Raw genomic sequence first — 19,713 nt, 5'->3', positions numbered from 1 at the left:
GAAGGCACGAGATCACTGAGATCACTTCTCATGAGTGAGAAGCCGGTTCAGGGGAGGACAGACGGGACGAGCGAGGGGATCCAGGTTGGTTGGGACCGGAAGAGACTTGTCCTCTACTGGGCCATGGCAGGTGCCCTGGGAACCAAGGTCTAAAACAAGGACCCACCAGGCACAGGCGTGAGGAAGGTCTCTTAATAACCCACCGGGGAAGCCTCTCACAAAGGCCTTGCCTCCCTCGGCCTCTTTCCCTGTCTCTTCACCAAGCGTTCTGAGCTGTCTGCAAACCTCATAACATAGCCCACCTCCTGCAGGCCCACGGGGGCCTAGGGGACGGAGAGGGAGACCCCGCGAGGCTGCTGACAATGGACACTGTGCCAGTAGAACTGGATCCTGAGACGAAAGACGGAGCTGTCTTTTGTGCCTAGGGTGGAAAAGCATGAGGAGGAAGGCAGGAGATGAACAGAAGGTCTTAAAATGATTAAACGCAGGGGTATGGGCCAGCGTGGCAGAGCACAGCTGATGCATTGCTAGAGATACCTGCCTGCTCCTTGCTGCTCTCCCTCCTCTCTACCTAGCCCTGTTTTCAGCGTCACGCAGTTCTCACCCAGAGGAAGTCCTGCTTTGTGTTTTACTTCACGCTCCTGTCTCTTATGGATTACCGCCAAGCTCCTTGAGAGACTCTGAACACAACTAAATCTCCAAGATGTGAAGTCCTGGATGAGTTACAGGGCAGAGCTCAGTAGGGGAGGCAGGAGTTCAGAAAGGTCCCAAACTTCCAAGCTGAGGAACAGCAAGGTCTTGCAGAATATCACCTCCTGGCCAAATGGCTGACTTAAATTGATTTTAGTTATGTAGCCCAAGAAATATTTATGAAGCCCCACTAAGTGATAAGTATTGTTCTAGGTGCTAAGAATCGGAACTCAACCTCCTTCCCTGCTTTTAGCATCATCCCAATGGGGTGGGAAGTCAAATAAACAAACAACTCATACCACTGAGAAAATAAAAAATGATGAGACAGGAAACAAATGGTGAAGGTGAGGACTAGGAGAATTAGACATTAGGGAAGATTAGGGAAGAGAGATTAGGGAAGATTAGGGAGGGTTTCTACAGATTATGTTTGAGCTGAGATCAGATGATGAGAAAGAAAGAGCCAGCAATGTGGTGTTCTAGGGGAAGAGCATTCCAGGAAAAGACAACAGCTTGTACAAATGCCCTGGGGTGGGAATGAGCTTGATAGGTTTGAGGAAAAATGTGATCCAGGTTGAAATCAGAAACACCAGCAGGGCTAGCTCTTGTAGGGTCTTCTAAGACCACATTTCAAAAAAGCTTAGATCTTGTCCTAAGGGCATTGGGAAAACACTGGGAGATTTTACACAAAGGAGCACTGTGCTTCCATCTTCAGAAAGATCACTCCTGTAACGGTGTGCAGAATGGGTCATACAGAGGCCAGGGCAGAAGGCAAGGGGATGGCTTAGGGGCCTGTTGTTTTTATCCAAGCAGGAAAGATGCTGGCTTGGCCAACTGAGGTGGAGAAACATGGAGAGATGGATGAAGTCTGGGAAGCTTGGGTGGAGTGAAGGGAATGACAGCCGTAATGCAGACAGTGTGCCCTGAAGCGGGACCTCTGAAGAAGGCTCAGGGTTAGGCAGGAAAGTCTGGTTCGGAACTTGTTACACCGAAATGCCCGTGAGTGACCCAAATGGAGATGACTGTCCGTAGGCTGTTGGAACGTCCCAAATGCTACAAAGGATGTGGAGCTTGCCTTGGAGATGATGATCCAAGGGAGAGAAGCTGCTTCTCTTTGGCACAAAAGCTTCTCTGTGCCCGGCTTGCCTCATTTCTGACTAAGGGGCTTCCAAACCCAATTTTCATGAGCGCAGATTTCTCCCGATTCTCTGTATCAGAATCTCAGCACTTCTTCAGGCTTGGAAATCACATGATTCCATGAGATTTGACTGTGAGTCACCTGAAAAGAAAGGCAAGTCTCATTCTAGGAATAAACTGAGACCTCTCTGGCCACCAAAGACAAGGACAGGTCCAATAACTTCTTTAAATCCTGAAGATATGATTGTGCTAAGCATTGGCACGGCCCTCCTCTGACGAAGGTTACCAGGGTCATCCTCTCTCATTCAGCCTATTTCTACAGGTGAGAGATATTGAGGGTGGTCTTCCTGTAAGGAACAAGAAGAGGGAGGCCGCCTGCAGCCTTAAAGACAAATGCGAGCAGGATGAGGGCACAGCCACCAGCACCGAGGCCCTTGCCAAGGACTTGACGTGTGTCTCTCCTCTGCATAGTGAACCAAGAAATGGAGCCACCTGTCCCCCTTCCTGCCCACCCCCTTGGGACATCTGGACCTTGAAGTAACAAGGAAGCCCCCAAAGAACTCTGATGATCCCACATCATAAGATCTGTGCGTGGGGGCTGGCCAGGGCGACCTACAGAATTGCCTGGGACTCCACGGGGTGGGAGCAGCCGTGGTTTCTTCATCAGCAAATTCAGATTAGCATTAGCAGCCCTCTGTCCAGTACACTGAGCATATATGTTTACGTGCATTAATTAGAATTAAGTAGCATGTTAAGTCTAGTGTGGTGCTATACACCTGTAATTCCAGCACTGGGAGGCTGAGGCAGGAGGATCACCATGAGTTCAAGGTCAGCCTAAACAACATAGCAAGGCCCTGTCTCAAAAAAGACAAAAAAAAAAAAAAAAAAAAAAATTATATAACATTTCAGAAATTCAAGTCCTCGGTCACTAGCCATATTTCATATTTTTGGGCGTCACATGTGCTCATGGCTATGGTGTGGGGTGGCAGTGATATAGGTCCTCGGCATTATTGTAGAAAGCCCAGTCACACAGGGCTGCTTTAGAACAGGAGTCCCCAAAATAGTTTCAGGGGGCCAGGGATTTAGCTCAGCGGCACAAGCACTTTCCTGGCAAGCGCAAGGTCCTGAGTTCAATTCCCGATACCAAAAAAAAAAAAAGAGTCTAAAATAGTTGCAGGATCTGCAGGCAGCACCACTTGGAAATTCCCTAGAAATGCAAATTCTCAGGCCCTACCCAAGACCTCCTGGGTGAGCAGCCCTGGAACAGGGTCTTCACCACCTTCCAAGTGATTCTGATGCACCTCATGGTCTGAAATCCAAAGCTGCAGTCAGGACTAAGGGACTCACACCTCATCTTGCTGGAGCGTCCGTGGTGCCCCGCTCCCTTTGCCCTTCTAGAGGAACTATAATCACAACTCACTGTACAATTGAGCAAAGAAATTCGAAGATCACAACCCTGGAAAATCCAGCCAGGCAACCCTGCCCCTTGTCTGTCTGTCTGTCTCTGTTCCTCCCTCCTTCCTTTTTCCCTCCCTCCATCCAATTTCTCTAAGCTCATTTCTGATTGAAGGGAAAATGATGCAATTGTGAGTCTCTGGGTCATCCTAGGACCGCAGCGCATTGTGGCGGAGCTCCCCAGGTACGGGGTGCTCAGGAAGTCAGAATGACGGCAACAGGAAATCTTCCCCAGGATCACTGAGGTGACTTCAGAATTTCTCCTGCATGTGGCATAATGGTTGAGAACACAGACCTGCATGCATTTTGTAGATGAGAAAACTGAAAGCCAGAGTGGAAGAGAGGCTTGCCCGTGACCTGCAGCCTCTTCCCAACTGCCAGGACTCTAATCCAGGTGCCCAGTATGAACTCAAGCACTTAAGCCTTAGAGACAGAGAGACCAAGGTTAGAGCCCTGGTTCTGCTGCTTACTAGCTGGGCAACTTGGGTGTGCCATGTAAGCTCTACAAAGCCCCTGTCCTCAGCCTGTAAAGTCAGAATAATAATAGTAAAGTGTCTGACGCATTACCCAACACATTTGCCATATTATTATACCAGACACTAAGATGCTGGCCTACTTTTAAAATTCTTTTTCTGTTCAATATAACCTGCCTTTTCTTTCTATTCTTTGGGCCCAAGTTTTCCTGGTGCTCTTTGTCCCAGATTTCTCTTCGCCTGTAAGCACCCGCTTGGGTTCTCCAAACCTATTTGGAAATCAAAGAGGCAGGGGTGGCCCAGGTAAGTGCAGACATGAAAGGAGTAACATTTGTGCACTGGCGGCCTCCAAGTTGCACAGAAATTGCCTGCAAAGCTCGGTGAGTCTGATCATGACTTTCAGCAAGGAGAGAGCTTTCTTCCAGTGTGAGGAAGACACTAAGTAAGACGGGTACAAAAGAGGTTTTACACCAAGATTAGAACCCAAGGAGCCCCTTGAGTCACCCAGCTCACAGTGGCCCAGCCTCAGTCTTGCACGTTGGCGATGTGACCCTGCACAGCCGGCTTACACTCAACAGCCTGTGTTTCTCCGTCTGTGGGAAAGAGGAGGAGGGAGTGCCCCATGCAGACGCCTCGAGGTCCCAGAGACCCAAGGATGAATTTGTCCTAGTTGTGCTTGGGACTCAGAGCCCTTGTGTCTGTCTCTGTCTCTATCTCTTCTGTCTCTGTCTCTGTCTCTGTCTGTCTGTCTGTCTGTCTCTCTTTCTCTCTCTCACATTTCCTGGCATTGGTGTCCCCATGGGGAAGGCAGAGCAAGCGCCCTGACCTCTCCTCTCCCCGCAGCCCTCCCACTCCCCAGGCGCTTCAGATTCGTACTCTGGTCTGACTCAGCCTGGCTCGTTCCTGCTTCCCGGGTGCTGTCTCCCCCAGCTCCTCTCATGCGCCTCCTCCTTTAACTTGATGCTATTTTTCTCTCTCACTGTCTGTTCCCTCCCACCATCCCCTCCCCCAACACGCCTGGCCTTGCCCCCTTCTCCTGCCTGGGGCAGCGGTGGGCATCCAGATGAAGGTGGAATTCCTCCAGCGCCAGTTCTGGGCAGCAACGCAGCAGGTGGGTGAGGGTTGGGCGGGGTCAGGGGTAAAGGATGTGACAGGCTCTCTGTGCCAGGTGGGCCCTGCCTCCCACCCACGGCCCGGGCCATCTCCCTCCACCACCACCATGATGCGCTCACAGGTCCGCCCTTTCCTGCCCCCATGGCTGCCCTGGCCACACACCAGGCCTCTGTTCTCGTCCCCACTCACCCAGCCCCGTGCTAGCTCCCCACAGACCCAGTGGCAAAGGGCAGGACGTGCATCCCCTTCGGGCCTGGCCTACACCACACTCCTGGTGCCGCCCCAGAGCCACTCCACCCTGCCTGCTGCAGAGCAGGGAGCCGCCTTGCCCTGTCCACCACCAAGGCCCGGGCCTGGCTGTGGACTGGCTCTGAGAACCCAGCCATGCTTGCCCCCTGCCCAGTGCCCCTGCTCTTCCTCTGTCCCTCAGACCCTCCGCCTGGTCCTTGAACTCTCAGGTGTCCTCCATGCCCCCCCACCCCCTCCATGTCAAAGCCTCCACCTCTGCTCCGCCCCTCCCCGGTCCCTTGCTGCCATGTCCTCGCCTGGGCCATGTTTGGAGAGTTACGGGATGAGGGGAGAAGGGACAGGAGGATAAATGGAGACCACCTGAGCCCCTGGGTCACCTTGGGTCACCCTCACCCCATGACAGCCCCTTATAGTCACCTAGAAGGCTCCTAGCAGTGCTGCAGGCCTCCTCCCCTCACTGAGCACAAGAGGCCCTCGGGCTGCAGGGCCTGTTGCCCCCTCTGGAGAGCCTGGCCTACTGCTTAGAGCCCCAACCCGAACACCACATGCCTACCACACAGCACACTCACATACACCCCACATGCAGACCCTCCACGAGCAACACACTCCGCACACCAGCATACACAGTGTAAAACACACACACGTATACCACACACACACCATATACACCAACATGGATCCTCCGGACACAACACACATACCACACGTTCACCACACGCACAGTATAACACACACACACACACACACAAGCACGAACCCCTGTGAACAACATAAGCAGCCTGCTGTAAACGTGCCCACCACGCCTCACATACCCATACACACCATGAATGGCCCTCCACGGAGGTCACACGTGTAACATACTACACACACATACACGTGTGCGTATTCGCCCCAGACACACAACGCACACGTACGGCTGTGCTCCACTCACCCCTCCCTTCTTGCCTCCAGTGCAGCGCTGAGGATGGGCAGTGCCCACAGAGCTGCGAGGACAGCGTAAGTTCTCCCCGTGTGAAGCAGGCGGGAGCGGGGGCTGCGCAACCTCAGTCCGTGTCCCCTCCATGAGCCGGCACCCCTCTGTTCCAGTGCCTTCCCTGCAGCCCTGGCTCCAAGGGCGTCCCCCACCCCTTCAGAGCCTCCCTCCCAAACTGACGGGTCACGTGGGGGACCAGGGGTCTACGGCTGCGCAGAGTCATAACCTCCTTCCTGGACCTCTCCCCAGGATCTGGACTGCTTCATCATAGACAACAATGGCTTCATTCTGATCTCGGAGAGGGCACAGGAGGTAAGCCACTGGGGAGAAAGGAAGAGTCAGGACCCCAACATGTCAAGGTTACAGAATTTGGGGCACTTTTCAGCTTAGGTGGTCAGAGAAACTATTATATCTCTGTCTTATCTGTAACTAACCTGGCCCCTCCCTCGGTTGGAGGGAGAATGTCCACGCTACACACAGGAAAAGTGTAGCTTGAGGCTGCCTGACCGCACTGTACTGTACTTTCTGTGTCCTGAACCGGCCTGGCCTGGAGGGGCCTCCTTCCAGCGTCCTAAGCACCCCACTGTTTGCTGTCTCCTCCCTCCCTCCCGCCTTCCACCCCTTTCTATCATGGGGCTCAGAAGCTCGGGTCTCCTCTACCCTGTGCTCCTTTCCTTCCTGGACATCCCTATGGAAAAGCCTCTCCCAGCCACCACACGCGACCCTTGTTGTGCGAGTGGGGCAATGAGGAGGGGGAACAACCCTGTCTCTCCCGTATGGGCCACATGCGTCCTTCCTGTCCCTCCAGCAGGTGGCGTCCGCACCCAAGTGCCCAGAAAGCCAAGAGAATATACTATTTCATATTTGCTGGGCCAGAAACTGGACCCTGAAGTTAATTAGTCAAGAATCAAAGTATAAAAGAAGCCTAAATCAAACCTGAATATATTCACCTGAATGATTTCCTTGAAACGAGCCCAAGGCATCTATGTGGCCTCCGGGCTGAATTTCAGTGGAAGGACACAGTATGGTTCAATGTGGCTTGGCTACTAACAATATATAAGATCTGGGCAAGCAACTTCCATGCCTTGTGCCTCAGCCTCCTTCTGTTAAAAATCAGGGGTCTGGGGGCTGGGGATTTAGCTCAGCGGCACAGCACCTGCCTGGCAAGCACAAGGTCGTGAGTTCGATTCCCAGTACTGGAAAAAAATAAATCAGGGGGCTGGGCCACATGAAGACTTAAGGTCACCCAAAGTGTCAGATTCCTTGTGCCCCCACATAGCAGTGGTCTGGCCTGACTTGGATGGGGCTTAGGGTCCAAAGAAGTTGTGAGAACACTGCAGGAACTAGAGCCAGAGCATCAGAAGGAGACAGGAAAGACAGCAACTGAGAAGAAGGGACACGAAGGACCACAGGGGCTGACGCCCTGCAGCTGGTTTTTAAATGGCCACTAAAGATGCAGCGAGATGAGTGGAGGGAAAGATAGTCCACTTGTGTTCCTTACAGTAGGAGCGGGGCCGGGCTGAGGAGCATGAGGGTTTGTAGGACCCCAACGGCTCGCTGATAGGTGTGATCACCTGGGCACCTGCCTCTGCTTTCCCTCTGTTCCCTTTTGTTTTTGGGTAGTTTGCTCTCTCCCAGACTTGTCACCTGTTCATCTTAGTATTTCTCAGTTGCTCCGGCAGAAAAAGGCTGAGGTCAGGAGTTGGAACCCATGGTTAGGGTGAGGCTCTGGGTGACCCGATGCCCTCAGTCACTCATGCTCTGCTTCCTGCTGCCTGTGTAATTGAGCTGGCAGCTCCTGGTCTCTTGTAGTATTAGCTTTCAGGGGCCTGGAGAGAGGCCCTGGGCTAAGGAGTCTCAGAGCGAGCAAGGATGCTTGGATAGGCTGAAGGGAGCCTAGACAGAGAAAGAGTAGCCAAGTCCAAGAAACTGTGCTCCAAGCAGGAGTCTGCTAGCTTGTGCTGTAAGGAAAGGGACAGAAAGCGCAGATTAGGGGTTTAGGCTTTCTGAGTCGGTCTCTGCTTCTAGCTCCGCTAGAGCAGCCGTAGGCAGTACACAAAGAATGAGCATAGCATTATTCCAGACACTAAAATTCAAATTTCATATCATTTTCATATGCCATGAAATTTATTAATCTTCTGAATTTTGAAAACCATTGAAAATTGAAAAATCATTCTTAAATCAGGGGTCCACATAATTCTTCATTATGAAGATGCCCCAGATTCAGCAACCTCTGCTCCAGACAGCTGGGACAACCTTGCAGGGAGTCAGGCCCAGTGGGGAGCCTGCCCCAACCTGGGACCTGCCTCAAGGGAAACTGGCAAGAGCAGGGGCACCTCTGCAATGGAAAGTCTCATGGGGTCCTTGGCACCACCCACTGGGCTACTTTGGTCCTATTCAGACCACATCTGCTCACATCTGCATGAATTATGGTATCACTGGGAACAACTGTGGCTATATCAGTTATTCAGAGATTCACTCCTATTTTCTCAACTATCACACTACCATCTTACACAGTACGTAGATTTATAAGCCATCCCAAACCCTTTGTGAAATGAAGCACAATGAAGGGTGTAGATTACACGATCTTCTTCTGCTTGGCTCTCCCTCCCCTCCCCACTGTCATCTGCTGTGATGATACTAGTCTTATTTTACACCAAAGGGAAAAAAAAAAAACAGGCTGTGTGAGGTTCCATTATTAACCCCAGAACTCACAGCTACAGGAAAGCAGAGTTTGAACCCAAAAATACAACTGAAGGGCAGCAATAGAGAGGGAGAGGGAGGGTCTAGAAAAGACCCCATGTGAAAAGACCAAGCCAGGGGCCCTCTGGCTTTTGTAAGACATAAGCATTTGTAGGATAGAATTGGTGACCTTGGGAGATGGAGCTGGTCTGCAGGGTGTGGCAGGCTGCAGTTTCCAGTCCCCTGGGTGGTCACCCTCCCTGGGTCACTCTGTCACTTCTCAGAGCAGTTCATTCACTTCATTGCACTTGAGTGAATCTCACAAAATTAGGACTAATGGTGCCAGAAACAGGGATCCAGGAATCCCGATCCTGGGGTTAGGCTCCAGGACTCTGTATTGGTGGTATCTTGACCGGGTTTAATTCCTCTTTCTTCACTCTGGATGGCGCTTCCCTCATTAACAGGGCTGGGTCCAGTTATGAGAGGCACTAGGCCAGAGATTGGCATGACCCCTGAGGCAAAGCAGACACTTATTAACTGTGAGGGAAGCTGAACTGGCCTTAGTGTGAGACCCGGAGTCACAGGCATGTGACAGGAAGTAGCTAGGGGACAGAGAGGTAGAAAGCCTGGTGCTCATGCTGCTTGTTCAGCTGGCTGTCCATCTGTCCATCCATCATCTGTCCAGTTTTGCTTTTTGTTTTAAAAACTCATTCCTTCACCAACACTGTAGCAATTATCTATGGCTCGGTAGCAGAGTGCCCCAAAATTAGTGGCTAAAGCCACAAGGTTTAGAAATCTTAGGATTTCTGTGGGTGAGGAATCTGGTTGTGATTGGGTCTGGACAGCTGAAGGCCTCTGGGTGAGGGTCTCTTATCAGGCTACAGTCACCTTGAGGCTGACTGGGGAAGGACGCACTTTCCAGCTCTCCCATGATGACCAGTGGGATGCTGTAACGAAGCATCTCAGGTCCCTATCACGTGGGCTCTCACATGGGGCAGCCTGTCACATCAGAACAAACACCAAGCCATGAAGGAACCAGAGAGTACAGGCGAGAGGAAGGCACAGCCTTTTAAAGCCTCATAGCGGAAGTGATACTCCATGGCCTTACCATATTCTATCTGTTCAAAGTCAGCTGGCAAGTCTGACCTACACTCCAGCACAGGGGATTACAGGAGGGCATGGCTACCAGGAGTCTGGGATCACCATGAACCATTTCTGGATCTGCCCACCACGCGTTCCTACCCCCCTACACAACCTGCCACCTTCTCCAGACACTCACAAGAGCCATCAAGGCCCACCCAGCCTGGCCTTCCTCAACTCATTCCTCACTGCTTCTCCCCTTGTCCCTGGACCTCTAAGAGTATGTGGAGCACACAGCGTCAGCATCAAAGAGCTTGTCTCAAGGCCCGCCTCAGACCTAGGGACTCAGGAACTCTGGGGTGGCCCGGCAGCCTGTGTTTAAATGACACCTCCAGGTGATTTGGTACACAGTACAATTTTGGAACCATTGCTTAAGTGTTCCTGCCAGTTGCTGGGGTTTGGATATACCTCAGCTGGCGGTGCCCATCTTCTTAGCTCAGTGATGTGGAGAAGGTTCAGGATGCCTTTGTCCCTTCCAGGACCCACTCAGGGCGTGGAGAACAAAGTCTGTTGCTTCTCCACATGCAAAGATTCCTCCAGAAAGTCCTGCCCTGCTCCTGCTCACCCGAGGCCCTCTTACCCTGCAAAGGAGCCCAAGGGAGCTCTCTGCAGCCTGCTTGCCCACGGAAGTGGCTGGTAGCTTCCTCCTTGTCCTGGTGGTACCCTAGACCTGCTGATCAGACACTGGGCCCCACCTAACCTCTCTTCCAGTTCTGGGCTCATTCTTTTAATGAAGAACTAAAAAAGGGCCTAGACAGTGATAAGGATGGTGTGAGGCCAGGAAAGTGCCAGTGGCTCTGTCTAGGTTTGTGATGTTTACAGTGGTGAAAGCTGCCCACCCTCTGTCACTCTGGGCTGGGGACTCCAGTTCCTGTAATTTGCCTGTGGGCAGCACCTACCCATGGAGCTTCAAAACAGTCCCCGCTAAACAGCAAAGCCCAGAAAATCAAATGCCCCATCTCAGCACATTCCCCTGGGGCTGCGGCTCTCTGAGAGGCACATTACTGCCCTCCTCTCTGCCCTTTATCACAGACCTCTGGTCCTGAGGTTCTGGCCCCCTTCCTTTCCCACCTTGCAGCGGGCCTATTCCTTGTGTCTCCGGCTCCCTTGTGCCTCACCGCAGCTCCCCTTCTGCCTTCCCAGCTCCCCAACGCCCCCGCCCCACGGGTGCCACAGGAGTGAAATCTACCCAGTCACCAGGTCCCATCCTCACAGAGGCAAGCTCTCCTGGTGCCTACTGTAGAGCTGGCACAGACTCCACCCCCTTCCCAAGCCTTCCCACCAACCACCACCCCTATTCCATGCGGCTACAGGTACTTATCAAGGGACTCAGCTCAACTCAGCTCGGGAGGAAGGAACCAAAGGAAACTGAGTTTCACATGTGCTGAAAGCCGCCCACCCTTTGAGAGGGTATTTGTCCCCGTTTTTAGAGGAGAAGAAACTGAGGCTGTCCTTACGTGAGGCTGCTTTGTAGCTCCATTATCACCACAGTTGAGCGCACCCTTTCTCCCTGGGGACAGGGGCCACTGGAGCTGCAACTTCACAAGGCATGCAGATTACCCCACAGGGGTGATCACCCAACCAGCAGGAATATAATTAGCTTTGAGTTCACTGCTGCCTGGAGCCCATCTGCTCCCTGCCTCAGGCTCCTGGGTGGCATCTCTCAGGACCTCACCTCGCTCCAGACTCCCTGTCAGACGCAATACACTCAGGGAACCCTAGACCCTTCAGTCCCGCCAAATTCAGTCAGCCCAAGGAGCGTTAGTGACGCACGGATTATCCCAGGAAAGGGGCTACAGGGCAGTCGACCCTTCCACAGTGCCGGGCTGAGGTGCGGCCTCACATTCAGCCTGCAGGCCAGAATAGACAAGGTACCTAAAGCCAAACTTTGGACCTTGGCTTTGATCTGAGCCACTGATTCCTTCACTCTGACAACAGCCACAAGAAACCGTATCTGCTAGGAACTGCGTTGTCCTGCAGGAGTAAATCCCCACTACAGTGGTTTAAACAAAACAGATTGATTTTCTCACTGAAGAATGGACGAGGCAACCATCACCACACTCAAAACAACAACATAGCAACGGGATTTCCTTCCTTCTAGCCGCCTTCCCAGACAAGGGTGACGGCCGCAGAGAGGGGCGGGCACCTCCGGCGGCGTCCTCTCGGTTTAAACGGACTTCCGGAAGTCCTTCTTTGTTACTCTGCTCACGTCTCATTGGCCAGTCCTTAGAGCAAAGGCTTCTGGGAAATATAGTCTTTTACCTTTAAGTTAGCAAGGAGGGTATTGCTACAGCTGTTAGGCTGCTTTACTAAAGAATCCGGATGGTGAACCCTTTCTGCGCAGTAACATATTCTAGGGAATTTTAGCTGTTTTATTTGCAGACGAAGATACGTTTTCCCAGTGTCCAGGATACACTTGACTACTGTCAGGAAGCTCCCTTCTCAGAAACAACTCCTGACAACAGGGTTGTTTGTGAATAAAGCTAAAATTAGGAAAGAGAATGGGACAGTCCTGTGACCAGCCTCATCAGGGGCCTGGTCTCCACTCTGCTGTCTTGTCCTAGGTAGCAAAAGACTCAGGTCAGTCATTTATTCCTTCACACATTCCTTCTGCAAATAAACATAACCACCGTGGTGTGATCCTGGGGGCCAGAGCTGGGTGTGGGTGCTGGATCCCTCCAGGATCTTGCTGTCTGGTGCTGGAGAAACAATGCTCACACAGACACTGGACTCCCGCAAAGAGTGAGCCGTCTGAGAGGGATGACTCAAGTTGCAGGGATCTGGGAGGCTCATTCTCCCTGGCTTTGGGCTGGCCCTTGAAGGGTTTGGAAGGTTCTCACCTTCCCACCTGCTCTTCCGCCCCTCCCTTGAATGCCCTTGACTCCTCCCTGTCGTCCGCTCTCCTGTCCACTGCCTCTGCAGTGAGGCCTGTCCGCATCAGGCCTCCTAGTCAGAACAATCGGGCCCATTGGACTATACCTCCATTATTAAAGCACCAATTGCTAGTTACAATGTCCTGTGTTAGGGAGAACGTGCTCCTCTATCCAAACTGGTCTGAGCTCTTGATTACTGTCCGTTTCATTCATTTTTTAATCACACTGTCCTAGTGAGTGCATGTCTTATGAATAAAGGATACTAAACACTAGTTTTTGGAGGCCAGGGCATTCAGGCAAAGAAAGCAGAACTCACATATACCTGACTACCACTTCGGCTCTGATTCTTGGTTTTCTCCTCTTTACTTTTGTCTTTAATTTATAGTTCTTGAGATTATAGTTTTGCCATACATTCCTGGGGGCTTGTATCCTGACATTGTAATTTCATAAGTGAGCTGTTTCCAAAGAAGAAATACTATAGGACGAAAAGGTTATATTTTCTTGATGGATTGATTGATTGATTGTTGATTGATTGATTGATTTGGAAAGTAACATTTCCTGACTTCATCCCAGATTCTAAAATTGGGTGTATCTGGAGGCCTCTGGCCCCATTTGCTTAGAATGCAGCACAGAAAGTGGAGCGTCACTGGGACTACTACCCAAAACAGCACCATCATCTTTTCTTTGGAAGAAACTTCTCTGATTGTTGATCTTATGTCCAGGAGCCCTGCATTCTGGCTGACTCTCATCTGAAATTAATCTTTTTCCTTCTTAGGAGTCAATAGCATCCACTTAGTTGCCCAGAGAAGGCCCCAAGTGGGGGTTCTCAGACAACACCTGGCTCTCCTTTGGGGGGGGTCTGTCAGATCCACAGCCATCTGTCCCTATGCCAGAGTGGCATCTCTTTTTACTGGAAGTTATAATGCACGCCATTGTTTTAGATATTTCACAGCACACTGTCCATGGAGGAACCTCCACAAGACCAGGGACTCAGCTTGCACTAGGATTCCACTCTCCTCATCATTCTTTGTCCTTCCTTCTGAGGAGGACCTGATTTTTGCCTTGACCTGCAGCCGAGGTTGTGGCACATGGAGGCTCTGGCCTCATCAAAGCCCTGAGAATTTGTCATGGCCACCGCCTCAGACTCTTGCCTCCCTGCCCAACCCAAATTCTATGAGTCTATCCAGGGACTCTGGGAATTCAGCGATGAGTAAGAGACAGTCCCTCTCCTCGATAGCTTTCGATACAATGGAGGCATAAGACAACTAAATATGTGATCAAACAGGGAGGCAACAGAGCTAACGGGACAGGTAGCCCTGTGCTCTCAGAGTGCGGAGGAAATAGAGGCGATTTTTAACTGGAACATTTAGGATAGGAAGACTTCTCAGATGGAAAGTCCTTGCTGTGAGAACAGAGAAAGGGTGGTCAAGGCAGGGAGAACAGCCCAGTGGGACACGGGCATCTTGTAATAATGACTGTCATTTGCCATATACTTCAAGCCTGGCACATTAGCCCTAATCTTTAAAACAACCTACAGCATATCTATACCAAGACTCCAAATCCATCCTGCCATGCTGAGGAAACAGCAGAATTAAGAGGCCAGGCCAGTCCACAGGGGAGGCAGGATGGGGAGTGCAGTCCAAGCTGGGGCTGAGCCAGCTATACACACACACACACACACACACACACACACACACACACACACACGGGCACACACATGGGCACACAACACGTACAACAAATCAAGTCTTACAAAAACTTGCTTCACCTTACTGCAAGCAATTCACATTAAATTGTTCTAAGGAATTTTGTACCATTGAAAAATCTGATTGCAGCCTCAAGGCTGATTTCATGGCCAGCTGCCAGATTACAATTTAGAATAGAAAGCTCTGAGGAGGGAAATGGCGCGCAGGGAGACTGCAAACGCGGGGAGTGGCTTCCACTTGGGCTCCGTGGACAGACTGCGGCTACAGAGCACTCCCTGTGGCGCTCACATCCGAGCTGGGATCCCACGGTCTTCACTTGCTGGCTCTCTCTTCCTCTCTGACAGACGGGAAGATTTCTCGGGGAGGTGGATGGTGCTCTCATGACCCAGCTGCTCAGCATGGGGGCGTTCAGCCAGTAAGTGGTGCTCACCCTCTCCCTCCCGTCCCCAGTCTAAACAAACACAGAGCTGCCACAATATGGTCCTGATGGACCTCAGAAACCCACAGTGAAATCACCAAAGAGCCCCAAAGTCAGCCTTCCTGGAGCCAAGGGCTTGACACGAAGAGAGAGGAGCACGTGGCCATGAGGACATCCCTGGTAGAAGCCGTAGCCCCAGCTAAGCCCTCAGAGGAAAACCACCCAGCAAGAAGCAAGCCACACACTGCTCAGTTTGCTCAAGCCATTCCACGGTGTAGGGTGTCACTTCCAGTAGGCCCTGTCTCCTGGCCTGCTGTCCTAGTTCAGGCATCCTTTGGGTCTGGTGAATGCAGTCCTGTAGTGACCCTGTGTCTGGGTAGCAGCAGGTTTTGGGAGCGTTTTGGGCCTCTCACACCCTGTTTCTGGTTTTCAGAGTGACCATGTATGACTACCAGGCCATGTGCAAAGCCCTGGATCCCCACCACAGCTCTGCCCAGCCCCTGGTCAGCGTGAGTGTCACCCGGCCCTCTCCCCCCACCGGCTGCACATCCTTTTCGCTGGCCCTTTCTCACCCAGCCATAGGGCCCAGGGCCACTCGTGACTGTCCATTTCTACCCCACACCTGGTGCTCAGCCCCCCACCCCACCCAGACCTGTAGGTTTCATCCTCAGGCGCCCGGCTCCTGAGATAAAGAGCCTCAGGGAGAGGGAATTGATTTTCCCAGACCTCATCCCCCAGTGCGGCATAGAAATCATCAGGGCTTCTCCGCAGCTGGGGCCACCAGGACAAGAACATGACCGGGCTTCTGGGAGAGCGTGCCTAACCCTGCAATGTGTCTGACGTCCAAACCCACTGTCCAGTAGCTCAGTGTAGGACGCTCCTCTTCAGGGAGGCAGAAGGCAGCAGTCAGCGGGTGGCTGTGCTACTGCCTATCTGGCCCGAAGGCAGTGGTAAAGAGACCACCTAGCCCTTGGGCGCATTCGAAATGTGTGCCCTGCTCTCTCCCCCGCAGCCAATCTCAGCCCTCCTGACGGCGACCAGGTGGCTGGTGAAGGAGCTCTTACTGTAAGTGGGGTTGAGGAGGAGGCTGAGGGTGTGGCTTGTAAAGGAGCCCTTTGAGGAGGATGCCTGAGACCTGCTCCCCACATCTGCTGCCAGGCCCCAAGGAAGGAGGGCAGCGCCCTGGGGGTGTAGGGTCTCCTCTCTCCTTCCTTCCCACTACTGTTAGGAGGACCTGCGTCACTCAGAGCCCTCAGCAGGACTGGGGTGTTTTGGAGGGGAGGAGACGGAGGAACTAGGGTCCCAGGGGGCCCAGGTAGGGCGGGCGTGTGAATGCCCGAGACTCAGTTCTGTGTCTATCAGGTTCCTGCTGGAATGGAGTGCCTGGGGCTCCTGGCATAACAGAGGGGGTGATGGTGAGTACTTAGCCTGCACAGCCAGGTGGCATCTTGGTCCAGAACTTGGAAACCTTTCTCCTGGGTGGGGCACCATGGAATGGGGGCTTGAGGCATGTCCTGCCTGTAATCTCATCCTGCCTGGGCTTCTCTCATTACCAACACTCACTCCTGGCTCCTTCACCTCTCTGTGACATTTCATCACTTTGGGACACCGCCGCTCCATGTGACATCATCACCCTGTGACGTCCTGCTTTTGTGTGACATCATGCCCACCCTGTGCTGGCCTCATGCTCTGAGCAGCCAAAGCTGTCTTCCATCACTGTAAGTAGCATCATCTGAGGAGACCCCTGCTGGCCATGGTGGGTCGGGGAGCTGCAAAGGACCAGCCCTCAACTCTACATCCCTGGAATGAGCTCAGGAAGGGTTGATATTTCTTCCTCCCCAGACACCCCTCACTCAGGAGACACTGTGAGGGGCAGGGAGGAACCCAGGTCTCATCCCACACAAGCGTAGCCCTGCCCCGGAGAACATAAGAAACCTAGCCATGTCCTTGGGTTAGAGCACACAAGGGTCCAGAAGGAAATGTGGTCAAGTGCAGGTTGGCAGCCCCTAGGTCACCCCTTGGAGAAAAAAGTGATGTCACACCTCCAGACCAGGTGTCCCCAGCCCACACAGGACTCTAGAGCGCAGCAGTGGTCACCCAAAGCCTCTGAGGATGACGATCCGCTATCTCGTGTCTGAGGACAGAGTCCCCCAAAGGCAGTGACATTGTGACAAGATCCTGACACGAAGCAATAGCTTCATCCCAGCTTCTGCGACGCGTGTGCACAGCCCTGGGGAACGAGGGTGCCTGGTCTTGCAGTGCCCAAGAGATACAGATGCAGTGTCACTTCCTGGGGACATGGAGCCCCTGAAACCACACCAGCTCCGTGCTTCAACCCATTTCATTCCACTCACCCAGGTTAACAGAACCTTTTCCACGCGGTTGTGCAACTTCTCCACTGTCTGGACAGTTCCTGTCCCCCATCCCTTTCTGTGTTTGCCTTCCTGATAAGATACCATCTCCCTGTCTGTCCTCTCCTGCTTGCTCTTATCTCGCCTTCCCACTGTCCCCTGGGGCCTGTTGCCTTTGACTAAAGCAAAGGCCTAGCACCCTCAGCTCACATGGCCCATCCTCTGCCGTGTCTCTAGGCTGCTTTTGGAGATCACCACTCACGGTCCTAACAGGTCCACTCAGTTCATGGTCATCTGGAGTTGCTGACAGCAGCCAGGAACCATGTGTCTCAGCCCACTGAGGAGCAGGTCGCTCCTTCAGGTCCTTTCTGCCTCTCTCCAGAAACACAGGGCCTGGTCACAAGCTGGGCACACAATCCCCTTGTCTTCTGTCAAGCTGAGGATGGTCCCTCATGGCTACTTGCTCCAAAACTTACTTCTCTGGGGCAGCTGATCTCTGAAGCTTCTAGGAGTCTGCAGCCTCAGCCAGGAGCAGAAGTCTTGCTGTGACCTTGGGGAAGCCACCCCATCCTGTCATTGTTGTGGCTGTGATGGGCATCGTTACTGAATTGCACTTAACCACCAAAGTGGCCCAGGTGACAGGGAGAGAGGCCCAGTCCTGGGTCACCCCACACACACACATCAAGGACAAGAGCCAGAGTCCGAGACTTCTACCCAAGTGCCTATCCTCTGAGCTGAGCCAAGGGATGTGTAGTTTTGCCCTTGACAGTGAGCTTGACCAGAACGAACCCCCTGCTAAGCTTTGAAAACTTTACTGTCCCTGAGGATTTTTCTACCTGCACACTGGCCTCCCCTCTTGGCTTCAAGGTCTGGAGGGCAGTCTGTGGGCCTGGAATGAAGGAGCCCTGCAGATCTCCCACTAACTCCTCTCATGCCCCCTGGGACGGCAGAGTCACACCGGGCCCTCTGCAACCACGTGCATAACATGGGGCCTGGCTGCTGTGCTGCCTATTTCACATCTGGGTGTGAGCAACCAAAGAGTGTGGACACCTGCTCTGAGGAAGGACGGCCGTGCTGCCCAGCCCTGTGCTTTGGGCAGGCCTGCTCTGCCTGGGCCCATCTGTGACCCCAGCAGGGACCAGCGGGTCCTCCCCAGCAGGGCATCCAACTTCCATGTGTTTTGGACAGCCCTGCTTGCTCCACCCCTGCCCCTGTGTTGGTGAGCTAGGGGCCATCACGCTGACCTCACTAGGAGCACCAGATGCTGGGAGCTGTGTCCGCGGGCTTAGGCAGCCTGGGCACTGAGACCTCCTGCCCAGCCCTCCTGGGTCAGCAACCAGGGCTCAGCTCCATCACGGTAGGGAGGGCTCAACCTGGCTTCAAGGTAGCCACGGGGCCAAGCTGACCCAGGAGCGGCACTTGGGTAGCTGTTCTAGCTATCTGTAGGGACAACCCAAGGTGTCCGCAAAGAAGGTCAGGTTAAAGGGCAGAGGGGCTAAAGCCTCCCCACAGAGCTATCCCTACCACCTCTACTCCTCTCCCAGACCCTCAGGGTGTCCATGCTAGGAGGAACCTTTGAGAGGGGACAGGTGCCAACCCCAGTTTACAATGACACAGGCCTCCAAAAAGAGGAAGTGGCTTCCCCAAGGTCAGGAGCCAGTGTGGCTCTGACACACACTTGAGCTCCGTAGCCCTGACGCCCAGGCTGCCTCAGTTACTCGGCCCAGCCCCCCACTTCCGCCCACAGACCTGAGAAACGTTACTCGCTCCATCTGCAGTGGACCTGGCGGGGAAGGTCGTTATGTGGTACATCACAGAGGCGGGCTGGCAGCAGGAGGAATAGCATGATGTTCCTCCTCACACGTGTGCCTCTGTCCACGCAGCCCACAAGCACAAGAAGCAGGACCTGCTGCACCCCTGCGACACTGAGTACCCCGTGTTTGTGCACCAGACCGCCGTCCAGGAGACCAACGGGGTCATCGCATGCGGGACCTGCCAGAAGTAAGGCCCCAGAGCCTCTCGGCCTGTGCCCAGCCGAGGGACAAGACAACCACGTAGACAAGGGCCTGTTGCCCGCAGGGATATCCGCAGTGGGGAGGAGGGAAGGGTGCCGCCTGCAAGGCGAAGGCCCCACTCCTCAGCGGCCCCCACCCCGCTGCACTTTGCTCTGTGCAGGAAACTCAGGCTAAGGAAAGGACTGCGGTGAGGCAGCCTGCTAGGGACAGCAGGCATTTGGCAGTGCTAGGGGAGACAGGGACAGGCAGTCCAGAGCAAGTCGCGCCCAGCTGGAGGCCCCGCAGCCTCGCCACTCCTGCAGGTTTGTCTCCCTCACACTGCAGCGGGCTGCCTGGAAGGCCACGCAGGCTCTGTGCCAGAGATCTGAGAAAGAAGCCAGCCAGGCCTTCGCTGACTTTGTCCTGAGCCGAGGTGTGAAAGCTTCCAGGTGTCCTCAGCAG

At 53.3% G+C, this 19,713-nt stretch overlaps 1 protein-coding gene across 1 annotated transcript in view; it reads left to right on the top strand.

The window, feature by feature from the left end:
* Cacna2d4 (calcium channel, voltage-dependent, alpha 2/delta subunit 4) overlaps positions 1-19,713 on the top strand; it is a 100,941-nt gene that overhangs the window by 76,268 nt on the left and 4,960 nt on the right. The window contains exons 27-35 of the mRNA XM_005396111.2: positions 4,802-4,863; positions 6,066-6,110; positions 6,337-6,399; positions 14,833-14,903; positions 15,340-15,415; positions 15,919-15,971; positions 16,269-16,321; positions 16,604-16,624; positions 19,141-19,258. Coding sequence (XP_005396168.1) covers positions 4,802-4,863; positions 6,066-6,110; positions 6,337-6,399; positions 14,833-14,903; positions 15,340-15,415; positions 15,919-15,971; positions 16,269-16,321; positions 16,604-16,624; positions 19,141-19,258 — 562 coding nt within the window. The remainder of the gene's footprint in view (positions 1-4,801; positions 4,864-6,065; positions 6,111-6,336; positions 6,400-14,832; positions 14,904-15,339; positions 15,416-15,918; positions 15,972-16,268; positions 16,322-16,603; positions 16,625-19,140; positions 19,259-19,713) is intronic.

Source organism: Chinchilla lanigera, unplaced genomic scaffold (genome assembly GCF_000276665.1).
Source record: "Chinchilla lanigera isolate Chin_1 unplaced genomic scaffold, ChiLan1.0 scaffold00053, whole genome shotgun sequence".
In the NCBI taxonomy this organism is placed as follows: Eukaryota; Metazoa; Chordata; class Mammalia; order Rodentia; family Chinchillidae; genus Chinchilla; species Chinchilla lanigera.
The sequence above is the reverse complement of the archived record's forward strand: the minus strand, read 5'-3'. Positions and strand labels throughout refer to the sequence as shown.